Source organism: Nycticebus coucang, chromosome 22 (genome assembly GCF_027406575.1).
Source record: "Nycticebus coucang isolate mNycCou1 chromosome 22, mNycCou1.pri, whole genome shotgun sequence".
In the NCBI taxonomy this organism is placed as follows: Eukaryota; Metazoa; Chordata; class Mammalia; order Primates; family Lorisidae; genus Nycticebus; species Nycticebus coucang.
The window spans coordinates 40,796,309-40,817,591 of record NC_069801.1 but is presented as its reverse complement, the minus strand read 5'-3'; the positions used below and the strand labels follow the sequence as shown (position 1 = coordinate 40,817,591).

Here is a 21,283-nt window from a genome sequence, read left to right as displayed (position 1 = left end):
GGTAAGGAATTCCAGGAAGAAGCCATGGCATCGTGCCTTTCTCCTTCCCTGGACTGTGAAACAGATCTAGAGCAGGAACCCATATTCCGGACAAGGAAGAGAGAAGTCATGGGGACTCAAAGACCCCAATCTTGGCAGAGCCAGATCCAACAGAAATCTCTGCACTTGATTAAGCCAGTCCCCAACTCATCTCAAGAGATTCTTGCCTACTGGTGCCTGTGCTCACACAGGTGGGACTGACATCCTGACTTCCCCCAGTCTTGGGTGGGTAGTACCTTCATGGATGGCCACTGGCTCTGGCCCCTACCTCCCCTTCGGGCGCCATCCCTGATTAATGATCTTGTCTTTCTGATTTATGAGCAGCCCCTCCAGATGAGGGTGGTCGCCCCTTACAACCCCGCCCGCCCCGCTCAGCTGGAGTAGGAGAGAATTATTAAATAAACATCCATATGTCATCCCCCCACCCCAACAAGCTGGTTGCACCGAACCCGTACGGCCCGCTCTGGCGCTGACACGGAGCAGCTGCAGTGATTCATGGGCAGCCGGGCCCTGCGCCGCGGCCCATACATCATGCCAGCAGCACTTGCGGCCCTGGTCGAGATAAACTGATCAACCACAACGGGCTGGAATGAATTTATGACAACACAAAATGGAGGGAAACAAATGGGAGGTGACCCTGGGCCACCGACCCGGCCCTGCACTGGCCTGCAATCCACTCTCCTGGCAGGAGGCAAGATGGAACACTGGCCCTGGAATGAAGAGGCTGCCTTTTAACCCTAAGCCACCTAGCCTCCAGTCAGAGGGAGGGGTGGGTGCAGGAATTAAGGCATGGCCAACGGCAGCAGCTCCAGGCAGCCTAGACTGGACAATGCCACCTCCGGGGGGCCAGAACTCGTCTTGCTTGGGCTTCTAGAAAGGTAGTGAGATGCCCAGCTGATACCAAATCCTTGTGGCTCTAGGAAATCCAGGCCAAGGGCTGCCCAGCCCTGGGTGAAATGCTAATAGATCTGCTTTCCCCCCCGCCAGAGAACCCAGGCCAAAAATTGCTATCACAAGTGATGAGACCCATGCTCCTGCCTAAAACACACTGCGAGCGCCACCCGGGACAAGAAAAATGAAACCAATTTAGCTCCCGATTAAGAAACAGAAACTGAAGATGAATCAAGTGTGCCGGCTGGGCTGGGCGGCCATACATCACATTCCCTGGGTGGAGGCTGCTGCAGCGGGCAGGCAGACTGCTCCTCCCTCCGCCAAGACTCCCGGGGCCATGGCCCAGCGATCAATTCACAAAGTCACGCTTAGCACCAGCTGGGCTCCACTGCAGGCTGTGTGCCCAGGGCAGGAGGACTAAGCTGCACTCAGAAGGGCCAGAAGCCCTGGCAGCAGGCCTTGCTAGCAAAGGGCCCCATCCCTCCCACTAAACTGCCACACCAGGAGCCCTACTCCTGGCTAACCACACTCACTTCTCAATGTCGCTGTTCTTGCAGGTCTTCTGCATGGCCTCTTGCTTGCTGCTTTCACCATTGCTGGTGGATGGCATCTCTGTTGGGACAGAGGGGCAACTCATACTCCAGTCAGACTGGGCAGCACAGGTGAAGGTTGGGCTTGAGTCAGCTACCACCACCTAGGGATGTCCCCTCTCCCTCATTATTCCTAACCTGGGTCATGACTTACCGTCACTGGCCCATTTAGAGAATTCAGGCGTGATGCGTGTGCTGGGAGGGCCACCACTGGAGGAAAGGAAGGAGAAAGAACAAAGTGAGGCCCCTGGCAGAAGAATAGCCCTGAGGGTGGGTCCTGGGCTGACCCCTGCCTCGGGGCTTCCTGCCCCTATCCCACCCACCAAAGCCTGTGCCCACACTTGCTTTAGGACTGCACCCCGAAGCGCCTCTCTCTCCTTGGCTTCACCAGGCTCCTCGCCTGTGCAAGGGATGACATCAGCCTCTGTGTATCTGGCATGGCAGTCAAGGACAATGGATTCTAGTTTACAGGAGTCCATGAGGGCTGAATCCTCAGGAGGGATCCCCTGGCCAAAGCCAAGACCTCCCCCCAGGGTGGGTATGGCCAAGTACCAGAGGTGCTAGGTCCTTTTCTTATTCGCTTTGGCCTGCCCCCACCAGCCCCACCTTGATCCATAGAGCCCCAAGGATACTGTGGCTTCCCATACTCCAGAGTGTCATCCCCATCCACATCCAAGTCAGCATCACTGTCCGGATTCTCTTTGCCGCTGCACATGACGAAGCCAGAGCCTGTAGGAAGCACGGTATGAGAAGGGCCAGGGGCCAACAAGACTAGGCCAATGGTGCCCCATCTGTTCGCTCTAGGTAGGGGTCAGGTTTGGGGCCAATAAAGTCCACATAGAAACTTGGTCCTGAGATCTTTAAAGCCAGATATTTCCAAACCCCCAACAATGACATTTCAGTCCCTTCACTCTGCATACCCCATGCTTGAGGCTCTAAGTGGTCTCTGCTCATTAACTAGCCCATTTATACATTATGTCAGGTCCTTAGGAGACTGCAGCTCCAGGACTACTAACCACCTGTTTTCCAGATCTAGGAAAATCAGGAATAGGATAGGAAAATTCGAGTCTAGGGATTTCACAGGAAAGGACCTAGGCTCCCCTATGTCCCATCGTCCAGTCTGATAAGTCTATCAGAGGGGAGAACAGGCTGGCTAAGGCCAATCAAAGTCAGGGTGGGACCTCCAGCCAAAATCCTGATTTTGGTCGCTAGGTCCTTGCCAGCAAAAACAACAGGCAGCTGTTCAAATATTTGGTGTCTGAAGCGCCTGACATTAATTATTCATCTCCACCTCACTCAGCCCAGATTCCTGGACAAGTGCAGTTATAAAGGGATTAGGAAGGGACAGACGAAGGAGGATAGGCATGCACACCTGCTTCTCAAAGCAGTTCACAAAGGCAACCAGGCTGAGCTGAGGCTAAGCTGAGGGCCAAGAAGGCAGCCAACCCCTTCGAGGTGCATTTGGCGCAGTCATAGGCAGAGTCTTGGCTTATAAGAGGAGTGAGCTGCAGAGGATACACCTTGCCTGCTCACCTGCCAGGTGATCTGGCTTCAAGGACCATTCTTCCTGACAGTCCAGGGGCCACAGAGCTGGTCCCCCAGCTCCCTACTTCCTCCCAGGTCTCAGACTATCCCTAACTAGCCAGCAGCCCTGCCAGGGACAAAAGAAAACAATGGGCTCTGTGGCAAGTAGGATCAGCTAGGAAATTCTTTTTTTTTTTTTGGAGGCAGAGTCTGATTATGTTGCCCTTGGTAGAGTGCCGTGGCGTCACAACTCACAGCAACCTCAAACTCTTGGGCTTAAGTGATTCTCTTGCCTTAGCCTCCCAAATAGCTGGGACTACAGGTGCCTGCCACAATGCCCAGCTATTTTTTAGTTGTAGTTGTCATTGTTGTTTGACAGGCCCGGGCTGGATTCAAACCCGCCAGCTCTGGTGTATGTGGCTGCTGTCCTTAGCCGCTGAGCCAGCAAGGAAATTCTTAAAGGAGAGAGGAAGCAGGTCAAGGTTCCACCTGATGAGCTCAGAAATTTCTCCTTATCCATTCATTCCACTGAGGTCCTTACACTCTTAGGATAAGTCTTGTAATGAGTCCTCAAGCCTCTTATCTATTCCTTTTCCTTTTTATCATATAGTTCTGATCCCTTTTCCTTTACTCCAGAACTGTCTATGGCTCCCTACTGCACACACGACCAAGTCCAGGCCCCTTGGCCAAATCAGCAAAGATCCAGGAGCATCTACTTCTCTGCCCTCCACTGCAGGGCATAATCCCTATGCATGTGGACAAAAGGCCGTGAAACATACCCTGTATATCCTGTTCTTAAAGACTTTTGCTCATGGCTGGGTACAGTGGCTCATGCCTGTAATACTAGCACTCTGGATTGCTTCAGCTCAGGAGTTCGAGACCAGCCTGAGCAAGAGTGAGACTGTCTCCAAAAAACAATAGCCAGGCATTGTAGCAAGCACCTGTAGTCCCAGCTACTCAGGAGGCTGAGGCAAGAAGATCACTTGAGCCCAGAGTTGGAGGTTGCTGTGAGCTATGATGCCATAGCGCTCTACCGAGGACAACAAAGTGAGATGTCTCAAAAAAAAAAACAAAACCAAACTTTTGCTTATGCTACTTAACTCCTTCTGGGATGTTCTCCATCTTTCAAGCTCTGAAAAACACTTTCTTCCTGTTCTTCCTTCTCCCTTCTACCCCTAGGGTCTCACAATGGTACAGCCCATCTCAGAGGTAAGAAGCAACAGGGAAAGAAAGAGGCTGGACATTGCGTGGGCTCCACCCCTCCTAGATAGCTCTCATTTGCCCCTCCCCAGAGGCACTGACATACTTGAGGCAGCAGGCAGGTCAGCAGCAGGGCCATTAAGCTGAAAAAACACAAGTTACAGCTCTGTCTCCTGTTCACGGCCAGGTATCCTGACAAGCAATTCCTGCCTTGTGGGTGAGTGGCACCTCTATAAACCCTCTGACAGTTTGGGAGACAAACTCTGCCATCAATCAGAATGTAGCTATCAGATTCACTTACAGCCTGTGCCCCCCGAGCCCTGCCAACCCCTTCCCCCAAGTACATGCTTTTCAGCAGTCAGCCTTACATCCTCTGCTCAGCCTGCATTGTCAATGGACAAAAAGGAAAGGAGAAAACATTGGTATCCCTCCTGAGCTCAATGCAGCTCTCATAGCAAAGCAGACAAGAGGGCACTCCAAAGCTTCCAGAAAAGTCTTAGCTTCTTGACATACAAAGTAGCCCCATGGCCTAAAGTCCTTTCCTCTGCAATCTTACTGCCTGCTATGCCTGGCCCAGGGAACACAGCCACTGTGGTCTTCCAAATCCTGTATGCCTTCTTATGCCTCCTTGTACCTCCTGCTCTTTGCCTACAACTTTCTCCCTTCTGGTCTACAAAACAAACTCCTGTTCATTTGGCAAGTCTGACTCAGCTCGACCATGCCTACTCCCATTAACTCACAATGCCTACACTGAGTAGCTGCTCTGCAGATCCTTGCTTATGGAAGGAAAGCTCACCTCAATACCATTCTTTCCACTTCTGTGAGCCCATCCTCTGCCTCAGTGTTGTGAACACTGAGATTCAACATCTGACCCCTATCCTCGAGGTCTTCTAAGGGGTGGATGAGACTTCTCCAGGTACTTATACACAGGTGCCCCTTCCTTGGTGTCCACCCAGACTTCTGCGCAATTCCAAGATCACATTTATTACCAGGTCTTGTCACTGTCTCTCACTAGGTTGAGAGCCATAAGAGTGCAAATCTGACTCACTGTTGTGATCTCAGGAGAGCCAGCCCAGGCCCACAGCAAGTACCACCCAGTAGCACTAGCTAAACATGGGTAACACTATTCTACTAGGGCCTAGTTAGCTGGTGGCCCAGAGAAACCTTTTAGGACATGACCTTCCCCATCAGACCCCAGCTCCTAGCGAGGTAGCAGCCTTCTGTTCCTCTGACAAGTCAGGCAGGATGGACAGCACAATATATTTTATTTGCCAAGGAAAAGGCCTATCTGCCTCTGGTCTGAGCAGTTTACCCTGACCCTGACCCCATTTCCTAGCTGAGATAGATGTTGGGAATCTCCCTACCCCCACAGGTGTTCAGAAGGCTGCCGCTGATTTCACTCTTGTGCTGCCCCAGCTTGCTCCAACCTCTTTCCCAGCACATTAAACTTTATTTTCTTAATGAAATGTCACTTGCTGACTTCTGGCAGAATCATAATAAAAAGAAACGGCCATAAAGCCGTTTTATTCAGAGAGCGCCCCCGCCAGCTTGCCCTCCCTCCCACTTGGAGAGGAAGACTCCACAATCATTTTATATTCTCAGCTGCTGGAACATCCCAAGCCAGTACTCAGAGGCAAGATGGCACAGAGGCCGGCTTTCCAAGGCTCTGGCTCTTCCCATGTAGCTCCAGGGATAACAGGCAAGCTGCCATTCCTGCTGCTGCTATCCAAGGAGGGAACTCAGCCCCCAGGACCTTAAAAATGGCCTAGAGAACCTGGCAATCACCAGGGAGGCCCTCTTGCTATGGCACTGACCCTCCTTAAAGTGGCATAAAGGGCTGGGTCCTTACCCATAGGTAAACTAAGCCTGACAATCAATGATGCCCAGCAGCGAGGGTGCTAGAGTTGCCCAGTCTGGAGGGATAGGCAGTGCAACAAGTCCCTCTCTTCCCAGTGAATTTTTAACAACAGAGAAGGAGACGGTTAAATGCAGAAATGACACACAAGTCTAATATTTTATAAAAATGACCCTTCTCCCATAAACTCATTTCTTCCTGGGTCATTGAGGGGGGGAATCAGTGTTAATTTAATCAATTGATCAAGTGATCGATTGAGAAACTGGAGATGCCCGTTTACTGGGGGCAGTAACGTCCTGGAAACTGAAACCACAAAAAAGGAGCCATCGATTTCCTCACCTACTGCTCCCAACAAAACCAGAAGCCAGAGAGAAAGGAAAGTCTTGGGGCCCTCCAGAGGCCTGTGCTCTCCAATGCGGAGGCCGGGGGCAGCAGCTTCCGGAGAGTTTTACACTGGAATTAGTTACAGATGCAGTTACGGTGTCTTGTGTAAACGCCATCGATTGGGGAGCTGACAGTCTGGGGAGCTGCGATGCGGGACAATCAATCGGCCTGCAGTGTCACCTGCCACCTCGCTGAACAGTTGACAATGCAATTATCCAGTGTGGAGGCAGGGAGTTGGCGTGTGTCAAACGCACTTAGCCACTTTCCGGGCCTCCTCGATAACGCGTTTCACTGCCTCACGTCAGGAGAGGCATACAGAGACAGACGCTGTTTAAAACCATTGATACTTGGTCCTTCTGCCTGCACTGCTATGTCCCAGTTTAACAACTGTGTTCCAAAAGGCGATTAAATCCCGTCAGTTGCCACGGGGACAGAGGTGCCTTGCTCCTTGCCACCCAATAGACAACAGTGCTAACTAAAGGTGTTGCAAAGTTAGAAGGCAGCAGCCCTCTCTCTATTCCAAGACAGCCCCAGCAGTGTGCTGTTCCAACACCTGTCACTGCCTGGACCAGGAGTAAAGCTGCATTGAAGGACATGAGTAGAATCTGGAACTCACATATTTTGAGAACCAACACACCAGAGGAGGAACAGCTAAGCCAAGGCTATGTGCTTCATGTCCTTAGACTCATGATACCTCTCACTCTCTTGCCCCATATCTGGTGCTTAAGTTTCATCAAGAAGCAGCTGGTTAACCTGTTGTCCCAGATACTCAGGAGGCTGAGAGAGGAGGATCGCTTGAACCCAAGAGTTTGAGGTTGCTGTGAGCTAGGCTGATGCCATAGCACTCTAGCCTGGGTATCAGAGTGAGACTCTGTCTTAAAAACAAAAACCAAAAAAAAAAAAAAAAAAAAAAAAGGAACAGAAACAAAAGAAACAGCTTGTTAAAAGACTGGTGCTAAAGATGCTCTGCCTATCCTCTCCACAATTTCCCATCCGAGGCTGCTTGGAACTAGCCTACATTGAAGACAGCAACTCAATCAAGAAAGATCCAGTCAGTTCTTAGGCCAGGATCTGGGCAGGAGCAGAAACTCTATGGAGCCAATTGCCTCAGCACCCCCCTCTCCACCACTCATTCCACCTGTTTGATTCAAAGGGGCTTCATACTGATTTCTAGCAATGCATTTACTTTTCGGGCTTAAAGATAACAGCTGCTGCAGAAACCTTCTGTTACCTCTATAGCCTCTTAGGCTATATCCTCTGTTCAACCTGTCCCTTCTAAAAATGTTGAGCTCTGGGTTCCCAAATCCAGTTGGGTGAATTCTCACTGGCAACCAACATAGGGGAGGGACAAAGGCTCACCATCATAGGTCTCTGCTCCAGAATCCAGAAGCTGGATGTAGGAAATGAGAGGAAAGGCAGGACTCATTCGCCACATATCTCTTTTGATGATATGTAGGGGCAAATCTGTCTCAGGGATGTATAATTAGCTTTTTCCCTATGGCCTGCTTCTCTAGCCCAGAAGGCCTTTCCTGTATCCAGGTCTGGCATGATGCCCCAGAGGAGCATCTTTTTCTCCCCAACCACTGATCTCTTTTAGGGGAAATGTTGGTGAAGCATTAGGCTCTGTGTGTTGCCTCTATGCAAGCAGCGGCAGGTTAGAAAATATAGGTTCTGGGAGGACACTCAACAGCTTATACACACAGCTTAAGCATTTCTCCTAGAACTGGGAAGGTCACAGGTCCTCCTAGACAGCAAAAAAATCTCTTCCAATTACTCTCTTAAAATCTTTACCTATTTCCTGTAGTATTTTCAAACTCTCTTTCCAGCTAGACCTATCTTGGTGCTTTCCTTTTCTATCTGGCCCTTCATTTTGTTCTAAAATACCAATTCCAAGAACTCCCAGGACTGAGCTATGTGGGCCTCCCCCTCAGTAACCACAGGACTGTTTCCTCTCAGCCAACTGTCTTCTCTAAAACTCTTTTTTTTTTTTTTTTTTGTAGAGACAGAGTCTCACTGTACGGCCCTCGGGTAGAGTGCCGTGGCGTCACACGGCTCACAGCAACCTTAACTCTTGGGCTTACGCGATTCTCTTGCCTCAGCCTCCCGAGCAGCTGGGACTACAGGCACCTGCCACAATGCCCGGCTATTTTTTGGTTGCAGTTTGGCCGGGGCTGGGTTTGAACCCGCCACCCTCGGTATATGGGGCCGGCGCCCTGCTCACTGAGCCACAGGCGCCGCCCTCTAAAACTCTTTTGCTTGTTCACTGCCTTCTACAGCAGGTAACATTCCAGGTAACCAGTTTGATCCATAAGACCAGCTCCCAGTGGGCCTGGTGGGAGGCTTTGCAGAGGATGACGAAAGACCCCTGGTCTGGGAGGGATGGGGATGATCGGATATAGGAACTTATCTGCAATTCCTCACTTCTTTCATATCTAACAAGGACAGCAATCTCTGTTCTGTTAGCACACACAGCGCAGCTTAAATGGGCCTCACTGCTTGCCTGCTCATCCTGCCTCTGCCTCCCTCTCTCTGAAGTCGGCTGGGCAGCTTCTTCAGCTGGCGTTATCACTCCCTCTAACCGGTCTTGGCAGGCAATCTAATTCCTCCTGAAAAGGTCACCGCCATTTTAACTGCCTTTCAATCACATTAAGCACGTGCTGCCCAGCTTGCGGCCCAGCCTGCCCTGCGGGCGATCGATGCGCTGCACTGACACCAGCCGCCTGGCAGGGCCACACCCAACCCCCCAAGAGTTGGGCCTATTGGTCCTGGCCAGGGAGGGTAGGCTGCCAGATGGTCAGCTTTTGCAGACAGGTTTTGGGGACAGAAGCAGTCAGAATCAGCCAGGGCCTCCCTTTGATAGCACCCCCACCGAGGAGCCTCAGCCTCCTCTGCTCCACTGCACCCCTGCTCTCTGCCTCATGGCCCCTGCTGATCTTGCTGTAAAACAGCCTTTCAAGTCTGCCAGTCTTTTGACTGTACTAAGCTGTTTAACAGGCGGCAGCAGCTTCTATCAGGAAAGCTGGAGCAATTCTCTGCAGATAAAGGCACCTCCGGCCCCTGTTCCCTCTTCAAGTCTCAGTCTCATGCTCGCTGTCCAAATCGCTCAAAGAAAAGCCCCCTTTGAACTCTCTTCAGGAATTCTTGAAAGAATAACCTCACAGTGTAAACACTCAGGGAAAACTGATACCCGCCCAGGGCCTAAAAGCCCCTCACACTGCTCTGCAAATGCATCCCCATGTGGGAGAATGCTTTGTCCAATCAGCAGGCCCCGTGCAGCTTTATTCCCCATAAGCCCTGTCTGGTGCTCAATGGTGCCCAGAAGCTATCAGGTCAGGGTCTGTGCCAAGAAACCTGACTAAGAAGTTGCCACTGCAATGGAGAACATGAACAGCTACAGCTGCCAACAGAGCTAACTCAGAGCAGCAGCCTGGAACTGACCCTGCTTGGGCTGCCACCAGATACCTGTGTGTACAATTCACAGGACAGGGGATGACCATGGTCCTCAAACTTCCAGGCCTCAGAAATTCTAACAATCCAGTACCGGACAAGAATGAAATGGCAAACTGACATTCTCCGGCTCAGGCTTAGGGAACCAATTTGGACTTACATTCCTGATTTAGGTTTTGGCTTACCCTAAATGCCTGGGTAATGTGAAGCCCAGAGGCATAATGTCCCACCCAAGCTCTTGACACCCGCATGGAACCCATCTCTGTTAGGTAACACTGCAGAGACCACTCTTAGTACCAAACTAGATAGGTTGGGCCCAAGAAAGCAGAGACCCTCTTCTCAGCTGCTGAGATTCTCCAGGGACCATACACAGTGGCACTCCCAAGGGTGTTGCCCAGAGAACAGGAGGCAGACGGGAAACAGATTGGTTCACTTAATGACCACAAGCTGCAGTGCCAGCTGTGCTCATGCACAGGAAGAGGAGCTGGGGGCCGGGAGGCTGACAGCTCCCCTTTCCCCTGCCCAAGGCTGGGGTGTTTAAAAGGACATGGACCCTGGCACCTAACCAATTCTGCTGTTTAACCTGGTGAGGGATGCCAAGATATCCCTCTGAGGAGCTGGGTGGAATCCTCTGTAGCAACTGGGGAGAGCCCAAGGGAGGCAGGGAGCAGCTGGACTCAGGCCCCTTTTGCTTCAGGGCAGAGGGTGCCCAGGAGAAGGGATAGGATCAGAGCTAAAATTAGATTCACCAATGAAGCTCATGGGAGGTCAAATTTTGCCATAACTCACTCTCTCCCCTGTAACTGATTTCCCTGACATAGGGCTGAGGAGGAGGAGGAAAATCCAATGTGTTTGCCTGGAAGCCCTCAGGGCCCCCAGTGCTAGAGGTGTACAGCAGGTTGCTGGATTCTCATTTATCAGCCTTAAGAGGGATGGAGTGATAAATGCATAACCGTCCCTTTAATATTTTATGCAGGTGCTAACGCGGCTTGGCTGTCACCTTCAATGCATCACCCGAGGCTGAGAGCCCCCCTCGTCACTCCTAGCTTCCAGTCTCACAATTCCATTTCCCCACCCAAATACATCCATTTTAATATGCACATCACAGGCAGGCAGCACAGTTACAAAGGAGCCCCACCAGCAGCAGTCCCACGTGGTAGAACAGATGACCAGCCACCAGAACTGGCCTCTCAGCTCCCAACAGATGGATACCCAGCAGAGGCCTGGCACGAGAATGCCACTGCCTGGGTGTCAGCTGCTTGTACCTCGGAAGCCACCTTCCAGGAGAGTGGTGGCCCTTATCCGCTTCTGCCCACACCACTCATATTCCTCAAAGCGGTTGCTGTTCTCATGCTCGATGTCCACGGCATCATCCTCAGCCATGCAGGAGCCTTCCCTCTGTGAAGAGCAGAGCAGGATCATGCTAGGTCTGGACCACCTACTTGCTCCTCAGAGTCTGCAAGGAAGGCACAGCCCTAGGCCCAGCTGTAGTGCCAGATGGGCTCCCAGCTCTAGGGCTCCTTCACAGCAAACCAATCTAGAGGTCAAAGACCTGGGCCTTTTACCCATAATTTTTCACTGGAGCCCAAGGGATGGGGGTTGGGGGGTGGATGAGAGTGAAAACAAAGGAGGAGAACAGAGAACAGTGGGGAAGAAGCTACTGAGACCACAAGGAGACCCCAGATCCCACAGATTTAGGGGCAGTCATCAGCTAGTATTGGGGGAAGGAGGAATGGAAGGTGGGTGGTGATGGCCCCTCTACCTTAGAAAGGCAATGCTCCACATGCCTACTCATCTCCTGCTCCGATCCTGCCAGGGGGCGGTTGCACAGGGGACATACCTGCCCTTCATCTTGCTTCCTCCGTTTCATTTTCCCAATCCGAGCTGCACGAAGGAACCGAAAACAAAGCATAGAACAAGCAGATGGTCATGGCAGTTCCCAGTGGACCTGACAGATCCTGACCTCCTGCTAGCCATTAGCCCTTTCGTTCAGTGCCTATTCCTGCCCTCACCTTATACCACCTCCTGCTCTTTTGAGGACTAAGTTTTGCCAAGAGCATCTGGGAAGGACACTGGTGTTAAGCCAGGGAAGTGACCACTGTTTGGCCATAGCTGATGCAAGGTCAACACATACTTTTCTACTCACAGTGCTCAGTAAGTGTCCAATGGGCAAAGACACTTGATGTTGCTAGGTATCTCTCCATAAGGCCAAGACCATGAGTTTTTTTGGTGTTAGGAAATAAAACTCCACAGAACATCTCTTGGCTAGAACCCAAGGTCTCTCCAGGGGCCTGATCTGGTCTGCTGGTCACTCATCAGCTAAAATCCCTTTTATTATTAGGCCAAGAGTCTGAGGCACAGCTCCTAGCATCCTATCTAGAATCTTACCAGGAAAAATTTCTCTGATGTCCACTGGTTCCATTTTACAGGAGAGGAGACTGAGGCCAAGTCATAAGGTAAGAGGGTCTAGATCAGACCTTAGGCAGCCAGGGCAGAGGACTCAGGGTACTTTGAAAGGGTAGCCCTTACTGTGCCTCCCCAAACCTATTCCATCATTTCTAATCAGTGCAGAGGGGCTGGCAGGCCCCAGAGGCAGAGGGCTGTCTGCCATGTTGTCCCGAAGGGGGCTCAGTTCCAAAGTGCACACTGCAAGCCCATAGCACTGCTAATTAATGCTGAGAGATGCAATCATTTCTAATTAGCTCACTAATCCCTCTCTGCAGCCCTCTTGTCACTGAAGCAGGAAGGGGTCAAAACAAGGGACTTTTTTCCCTCTAGTCCCTCCCAGATTAACAGCAGGATCAGAGATAGCCACTCTAGAACCAGACTGATAGGGTTAGAGGGTTTAGGGGTAAGAGGAGCCAGCCAAAGAAGGAAAGGTTCATCACTGAAGGGCCAGGAGAACTCTCATGAACACCAACCCTGAAGGGAAGCTCATGAATGCAGGATAGGGAGGGGAACAGAGTTGAGAGCTGGTATGCTGTAATTTAAGAATTTCTACCATGTGCTAGGCTCAGAACCAAGTACTTTACACAAAGTAGCTCATTTACTTCTATATCCTAAAGCTAGAAAACATTACCCTATTTTTTTTTTTTTTTTGGGAGAAATAGAGTCTCACTTTATCGCCCTGAGTAGAGTGCCATGGCATCACTAGCTCACAGCAACCTCCAACTCCTGGGCTTAGGATTTTCTTGCCTCAGCCTCCCAAGTAGCTGGGACTACAGGTGCCCACCACAACGCCTGGCTAACATTACTCTGTTTTAACAGATGAAGAAACCTGAAGCTTAGAGAGATTAAGGCACTTATCCAAGTAGTTAAAAAGTGGCAAAGGCCAAGATAAGAAAACAGAGTAGAAAGCTCACCTCGGAAAGGGTCTCCCCCGACTGAGCAGCTTAAGAAAACAGGGTAGAATGCTCTCTCTCAGAAGGGTCTCCCCTGACTGAGCAGCATCAACAAAGATCCCAGTGAGTATGCTAGGGGTCCAACTCCTGCCTGTTGCAGGTCTAAGGGCGGGAGCTATTCCAACTCCAAGACAGAGTGGCACCAGAAAGACCCACTGCCATCCCACCAGAATTAAGCATGGAGTTTTAGAAACCTTGGTCTATAGCTCAGCCCGTCTCTTCAATTTCCAGTGTTTTCACTAAAGGAGACATAACTGTGTTCTGGTGCCCTACTTGGCTTTGTTGACAAAGATCCAGATCATTTTACTTTGGCTACCTTAACCCTTGGATTCTCAGCCTTGACACTATAGAGCCAGGGCAGGGCTATAGATGGAGAAGGGATGTGACACATCAGAAATGCATTGAGCAAAGAGCTCTGAGAATTCTAGAAGCCTAGCATGGAATAGTGTGCAATACAAAGGTTTCTCATTTACCTCGCCTAGAGTCCAAGGGAGTGTCTTCCTAGATCAGTGATTTTCAACGGGTGTGCCGAGAAAATTTTTAAAGATCATTAAATTATTTTCAAGGGTGGTGCCTGTGGCTCAGTGAGTAGGGCGACGGCCCCATATACTGAGGGTGGTGGGTTCGAACCCAGCCCTGGCCAAACTACAACAACAACAACAACAAAAAAAAAAAAATAGCTGGGAGTTGTGGCAAGAGAATCACCTAAGCCCAAGAACTGGAAGTTGCTGTGAGTTGCGACGCCACAGCACTCTACCCAGGGTGACAAAATGAGACTCTTTCTTTTTTTTTTTTTGTAGAGGCAGAGTCTCACATAAGGCCCTCAGTAGAGTGCTGTGGCCTCACACAGCTCACAGCAACCTCCAACTCCTGGGGCTTAAGCGATTCTCTTGCCTCAGCCTCCCGAGTAGCTGGGACTACAGGTGCCCGCCACAACGCCCGGCTATTTTTTGGTTGCAGTTTGGCCGGGGCCGGGTTTGAACCCGCCACCCTCGGTATATGGGGCTGGCGCCTTACTGACTGAGCCACAGGCGCTGCCCAAGACTCTGTTTCTAAAAACAAAAAAGTAAAATATATATATTCTTTAGAATTAGTGAGATTAATCTCATTTTGTCACCCTCAGTAGAGTGCCGTGACATCAACGGCATAGAGTGCCGTTCACACAACCTCAAACTCCTGGGCTCAAGCGATTCTCTTGCCTCATCCTCCCAAGTAGCTGGGACTACAGGCGCCCAAAACACAATGCCTGGCTATTTATTTATTTTTTTCGTTTAGCAGGCTCGGCCTGGATTCGAACCCACTAGCCCCAGAGCATGTGACCAGAGCCCTAACCACTGAGCTACGGGTGCCCCCTTTTTACTTTTTTAAATCAATGTAATTTAAGTGTGCCGAGGAAGTTTAACAATAGGTTCAAGTGTGCTGTGAGATTAAAAAGGTTGAAAAACACAGCCCTAGGCAATAAGGGATTGTTCAATGATTAAATAAGGAAATGAACTTCACAGAATAGTCAAGAAGGGCATGATATTGGATGCTGTCCTTGTCCAGGACATCTAGGCCAGCAGATAATTCCTTGTAGCCCCAGGAAAGCACCTTGATGAACTGGGCTTCATTTGTAAATTCTCAGATAAGCAAGGTAGGTTTGGTTTTTCCCTTGCCATTCATATTCTAAGTCTTGAACAAAGCTTACTAAAGTGTGGTTGGGTAAATTTTATTTTCCAACCACGGATTATCTCGGAGAAAGAGTCAAAGCCTTTGCCAAGGAGGCTGCATGGCATTATTGTTGAAGCACAGGCTTTGGTGGGGAACAAATTTCAGTTGATGCATGGCTCAGTTACATCCCAAATCACTTTTACTTCTCAGGCCTTATTTACAAAAGGTGTGAACACTTTCCTCTCAGAGGTGTTGTGAGAGTGGTGCTTAACATGGTGTCAACCCATCATGAAATGTTCTCCCTTTCTTGGTTTTCCAGAAACTAAGTGTAACAGCTGGGGATCTTGAACACCCATGGCCTCACTCACTTAAACCAGCTGGTGTACAGACCTTAAATCCCTTATAACCAACCCTCAGATACCACACCCCAGTTAGCACAAAAAGCTAGAATCATTCAATTGTGTTCAGGAAACAAGAATGCTCCAGGTTTGAATCTAAAAGGGGGGCTGCCAGGTAGTGCATACATGGCCTGCTTTCAGAGAAGGCCTCTAAGAGCTGTCGAGCCCATGCTGATCACTTTTGTGAAATGTGGGCCGACTGATAACTCAAAGAGCCCTACGATGAGTTAGTTCCTGTTGCCGTGGGAACTCCAGATCTCACTGCATTGTCAAGTCTCAGCAGAGAGGCTCTATTCACACTACTGGGCACTGATTAAAAACTGGAAGAAAAACATTCTCAGCGCCCTGCCGGCTTGTATAGTGAGGTCCCAGCAGTTTGCAAATTCAAAGCTGAGCTCTCGAGTGGAATTGTGTTAGCTTGCTCCTCATTCTCCAGCACTTAGTGCCCCCCGGGGTTCTTGAAGGCCTTTAGAGAGGCTTGGGCAAGAGCTGGGAACCATACCTCCATTAGACAGACGGGGAAACTGAGGGTGGCAACTTTGGTTTGCACATACTCAGGCACAGTAACTGCGGAGAAGCGAATGGGCCCCAAAGTCGAAGAGACTCAGGCAAGCCAGGAGCTGCAGGCAGTGAGAGGAGGAGGAGGCCGGGGGTGGGGCGAAGGGAGGGGCCGGGCAGGACTCACCATTCAGTCGGGTCTGCCGGTTGGCTCGCACTCTCAAGAAGGTCTGGGAAAAGATAGCGGGCAGATGCAAAAAAGAGAAGAGACCGTCAGGCACAGCCTGGAGTCCTGGCCCCCGCCCCTGATCCAGACCTCCGACCAGGCCCGACCCGCCCCGAACAACCCGTAAACAAACCTACTTCCTCCCTCCCGCCGGCCCCCCTGCTTCGCTGGCCGCTCCGGGCTCTCGGCATAGCCGCCGGGGGCTACTTTAACGAGAACCCGTGGCCGCCGCGCGGTGCCGCCCCAGCCCCGGCGTCCGGCGCTCCGGGCCCAAGGCCGCCCGGCCGGCGAGGGCGGCGATGCGGGCGGATTCCCCCCGGCTGCCCGGCGGCGGCGGCACCTCAGCTCCCAGCGGCGGCGGCGGCCATGTTGGCCCTAGTCACGTGATCCGCCGTCGCCGCGCGCTAGGGGTGAAAGTTCACGAAGGGGGGGTAGGCGGCTCTGGACTAGGAAAGCGCAGCTTGTACTTCAGTAACTGCCAGGTGGGGCCGCCCCCGGGTACCTCCCACCGCCTTATAAAGCGTACCCTCCCTGGCTTTTAGTGGCCGCTAGGTCCTTCCACCCGCCCACTCCCAGCCCCGGGCTCCTTACACTCTACGCACGGTCCACCCCTCCCGCTTTCTGCCTCCCGCGCGGCTGCCCTCGGGCAGAGGCCCAGAGGCGGGTGCTTTGTCGGAGTTCCCGTTAGTCTTTGGGCGATCCGGCTCTCAGCCTCTAGCATTTTCCAGTTATGTTATTAGAGAATTCTGAACATGTCAGCTGTCTACTGGACAACCCCTGGACCTCCCAAAGGCACAGCATGCCCACATGGCCAACAATGAACTCAACATCCCCCAAACTGGAGTCTTTCTCATGGATTCCTAGTTTTACCGGCATCTGCTTAGGTGTGTCCTTAAAAGAAATTTGAGAATTGCTTTAACTCCACCCCTTCGAGCCCTCACACTCAAACCTGTAGCTCCTGGAAATCTACTTTTAAGGATCTCTGAAACTTCCTCATCTCACCTATCTCTTACCCATCTTGCCCATATTAATTAAAAAATAGCTTTCCCTTCTGTAACAGCACTTCCTTCTCCATTCTCACTGTAGCCTGTACAAATTTTTATCAGTGGACTAAAAACTCCAGGGTTGGGGCCATGTGTGAGTTGTTTGGGTGAAACCAGAGCCCAGCATGGTGCTTGGCATAGGGAAGTCATCCTAGAGTTCATTCCTTGATTGTCCTTGTTCTAGTTCATAATCTTATGCACTCTAAATTTGCAGCTGTTACACATCTCATCCGGTCTCCAGCTTCTCTCCCTGCAACCCAAACTGTTTCTCCCTTCTTTAAATCCTTCATTGGTTCTCCACTGAGATCTGTAACGTGGCATACAGGCCTGCCCTACCTTGCACTGTCTGCTTCTTCAGACTCTTCTGCAACTCCTATTTTTTTTTTTTTTTCAGTTTTGGCTGGGGAGGGGTTCAAACCCACCACCCCTGGTATATGGGGCCTGCACCCTACTTCTTGAGCCATAGGCGCCGCCCCTACCACTACTATTCTTTGAAGCTCAGCTTTGCAGAGCTAACTATAGCTCTTTTAACATTCTATGCTCTGCACTCTGGGCCAAATATCTTCCATGCTGGTCAATATCCCAGGACTCTGGCTCATTCCCTCTCTGCAACAAGGCTGGGTTTGTTGCCTCTTGGAGTTGTACAGTTCCACTGCTTCCCTCTGATCATGTATCCTTATGATTATGTATGTTTTGATTGTTTGTTTACATATCTGTCCTTTTTACTTGGGAGGTCATTTCTAGCCATTTACCCAGCACTGGGTCTAGCATGAAAGAGATACCAGTGGGAAGGGGAGGAGGATATTATGAGGGAAGCCCTGAGCCAATGCAGGGCTGGGAAACAATCTAGGATTCAGGGAAGACGGATTCAAGTTTAAGTCCTGATTCTGTTACTCATAATTTGTGTGTTCTTAGGAAAGTCACTTCTCTCTAGGCCTATTTCATTAGTAATAAATTGGAGACAATGAATCCTGGCTTGTATAGTCATTAAGAGGTTTAAGTGAGGTGATACTTAAGAGGGTTAGTTAGTTACTTAGGCTAAGTAAATGGGAATTCAAATAAGACACCAGTGCTCCCTGCTCTCAAATCCTAGTTCAATGATTTTTAAAAATTGTTTAAGTTGGGTGGCGGGTTCAAACATAGCCCCGGCCAAACTGCAACAAAAAAATAGCCAGGCGTTGTGGTGGGCGCCTGTAGTCCCAAATGCTCGGGAGGCTGAGGCAAGAGAATCACTTAAGCCCAAGAGCTGGAGGTTGCTGTGAATCCTGTGATGTCATGGCACTCTACCGAGGGCTGTAAAGTGAGACTCTGTCTCTACAAAAAAAAAAATGGTTTAAGTTGGCTGGGTGCAGTGGCTCATGCCTATAATCCCAGTACTCTGGGAGGCTGAGGCAAGTGGATTGCTTGAGTTCACGAATTCGAGACCAGCCTGAGCTGGAGTTAGACCCCCATCTCTAAAAAAGTAGCTGGGCACTGTGGCAGGCACCTGTAGTCCCAGCTACTTGGGAAGCTGAGGCAGGCGAATCACTTGAGCCTAAGAGTTTGAGGTTGCTGTGAGCTATAACGCCACAGCACTCTACCGGGGGCAAGAAAGTGAGACTGTCTCAGAAAAAGAAAATTGTTTACATTTTTTTGGAGACAGTGTCTAACTCTGTCACCCATGCTGGAGGTGCATTGGCTAGATCATAGCTCACTATAGCCTCAAACTCCTGGGCTCAAGGGATCCTTCTGCCTTAGCTCCTTGAGTAGCTGGTACTACAGGTGCATATTATTACACCCAGTTACTTTTTAAATATTTTCTTAGAGACTGGGGTCTTGCTATATTGCCCAGGCTGGTCTCTCAACTCTTAACCTCAAGTGATCCTACTGCCTCAGGCTCCCAAAGTGCTGGGATTACAGGCATGAGTCATGGCACCTGGCCCGAATGATTTCTTAAATCCAACGTAACTGAATACTGCGTGCCAAGTATTATGTAAAGAGCAGGAGATGGGATACCTAGGTAGTCCTTATGTTACTTTACAGCTTCATCTCCTACCAACTTCCCTTGTGATCTATTTTTTTTTTTTTTTGAGACAGAGTCTTATTATATCCCTTGGTAGAGTGCCATGGTGTCACAGCTCACAGCAACCTCAAACTTTTGGGCTTAAGTGATGCTCTTGCCTCAGCCTCCCAGTAGCTGGGACTACAAGTGCCCACCACAATGCCTGGCTGTTTTTTTGTTATTATTGTCATTGTTGTTTAGCAGGCCCTGGCCGGGTTTGAACCCACCAGCCCCAGTGTATATGGCTGGCGCCCTAACCACTGAGCTATGGGCGTCGAGCCTACAATCTACTTTCCAACAAAATTGAACTGTTAGCAGTTCCCCAAACACATCATTGGGTTATACCGCTATGTCTTTTGCTCATAGTGTTACCTTTATCTAGAATACCCTTTCTTCCTTGTCCACCAATGAACTTCTACTCCTCTGAAACCCTGTTCAGTCATTACCTCCTCTGTGAAGCTTGCTCTGATTTTCTTCCACCATGCTGTCCTAGAAACTTATTTATATCCTTGTCATAGTGCTTAAAACACTGGCCTGTAATTATCTATTTGCAAATCTAACTCCTTAAAGGCAAGGACACTAGGCTGAGCATGAGTGAGTACTAGATAAATGTAAAGGAAGGATAAGACAAGGACCTTGCCTTGGAGAAAGTCCAAGTCTAGCGAAGGAGTCAGATTCACTGTGATAGATTAAATATGGCCACAATTTTTTTGCAGCTTCTCCTATCACAACTTGCATTTCCTCATCCTTTGTGACTTGCTTTGCCTAAAGGAAAGTGGTAAGAATGATGTGTAAGTTCCAGATTCTAGGCCTCTTAAGGGGCCTTCATGTTTGGCCTTCACCTTCTTGTGGTGACACTGCCCTGATCAATAAGGAAGCCGATCCAACCTACTGGAGGATGACAGCCCACGTGAAAGAGAACCCAGGCACCCCAATCTTCCAGACATGTGGTGAGGCCATTTTGGACTTTCTAGCCCAGCCATTCCTCCAGCTGAACAAGCTGCATGAGTCAGGCAGTACTCAGTCAACTCACAGAATCGTAAGAGATAATTTATGTCAAGCCACCAAGTTTTGGGATGGATTGTTATACACAGGTAGATGCTTGAAGTATACCTAAACAGATTATTACAACATAGGGCAATAAGGCAATAACACAAGGAGCCTGAGAAGAAACAATCCAGTAGGGCTTCCTGGAGGAGATAATATTTGGGCAGGATATTGAATAATAAATAGAAACTTCATGGGAGGGCTGGGCACTGTGGCTCATGCCTGTAATCCTAGCACTCTGAGAGACCGAGGTAGATGGATTGCCTGAGCTCACAAGTTCAAGACCAGCCTGAGCAAGAGTGAGACCCTGTTTCTGAAAAATAGCCAGGTATTGTGGTAGGTGCCTGTAGTACCAGCTAGTTGGAAGGCTGAGGCAAAAGGATCACTTGAGCCCAAGAGCTTGAGGTTGCTGTGAGGTATGAAGCCACAGCACTCTATCGAGGGTGACAAAAACAACCCTCCCCACCAAAAGAAAGAAATTTGATGGGGTGGGGCAAAATAGTCCTATTAGAAGAAATAGCATATGTAAATACATGGAAGCAAGCAAATAATAGCATATTCAGGGAGTGGTTAGCATAATTAGGTGAACATGGCCCCTTGCATTCTTGGAGAGCAGTATTAGGAATGGAAGCTACAAATACAAGTCGAAAATCACAGAAGGCCTCCATGCCATGGTAAGGAGCTTGAGCTTTATTTTGCAAGGAATAACCTAACCTGATTTGTCCTTTAGAAGGTGTACTTAGAATCTAGAGCATGGTGTTGGATCTTAATCTGGGCTCCAAAGACCTCTGAGGAGTACCTGGATGGGTTCTAGAGATTTCTAACTTCCTGAAGTTGTATGTAAAATATTGCATACAAATGTGTGTGGATGTGTGGTACATGAATGTGGACATATGTTTTCTTAGGCAAGTGTGTTCATATTCTCTAGAATATAAAAGAAATACTAATATTTTGGGGATAGGAATGGGGGCCAGGGAGGGAGTTGAGGCAATTTTTGCCTGATGCTTGCTTACTGTTTTCCTAGCTTGACAGATGGTGAGGCTGCTGTG

At 49.9% G+C, this 21,283-nt stretch overlaps 1 protein-coding gene across 3 annotated transcripts in view; it reads right to left on the bottom strand.

Annotated features, from left to right (window-relative positions):
• Positions 1–21,283, bottom strand: part of RNF220 (ring finger protein 220) — a 264,249-nt gene that overhangs the window by 4,673 nt on the left and 238,293 nt on the right. The window contains exons 1-8 of one of the 3 annotated variants that reach the window (XM_053575979.1): positions 16,241–16,496; positions 16,065–16,107; positions 11,693–11,814; positions 11,196–11,328; positions 2,153–2,249; positions 1,866–1,952; positions 1,675–1,730; positions 1,464–1,542 (exon numbers count right to left, since the gene is read on the bottom strand). In XM_053575979.1, the coding sequence (XP_053431954.1) occupies positions 1,464–1,542; positions 1,675–1,730; positions 1,866–1,952; positions 2,153–2,249; positions 11,196–11,328; positions 11,693–11,814; positions 16,065–16,107; positions 16,241–16,294 (671 nt within the window). In that variant the 5' untranslated portion in view covers positions 16,295–16,496. Of the gene's footprint in view, positions 1–1,463; positions 1,543–1,674; positions 1,731–1,865; positions 1,953–2,152; positions 2,250–11,195; positions 11,329–11,692; positions 11,815–16,064; positions 16,108–16,240; positions 16,497–21,283 lie in introns of those variants that run through there. The other 2 variants (XM_053575977.1, XM_053575978.1) reach the window with 2 other exon arrangements.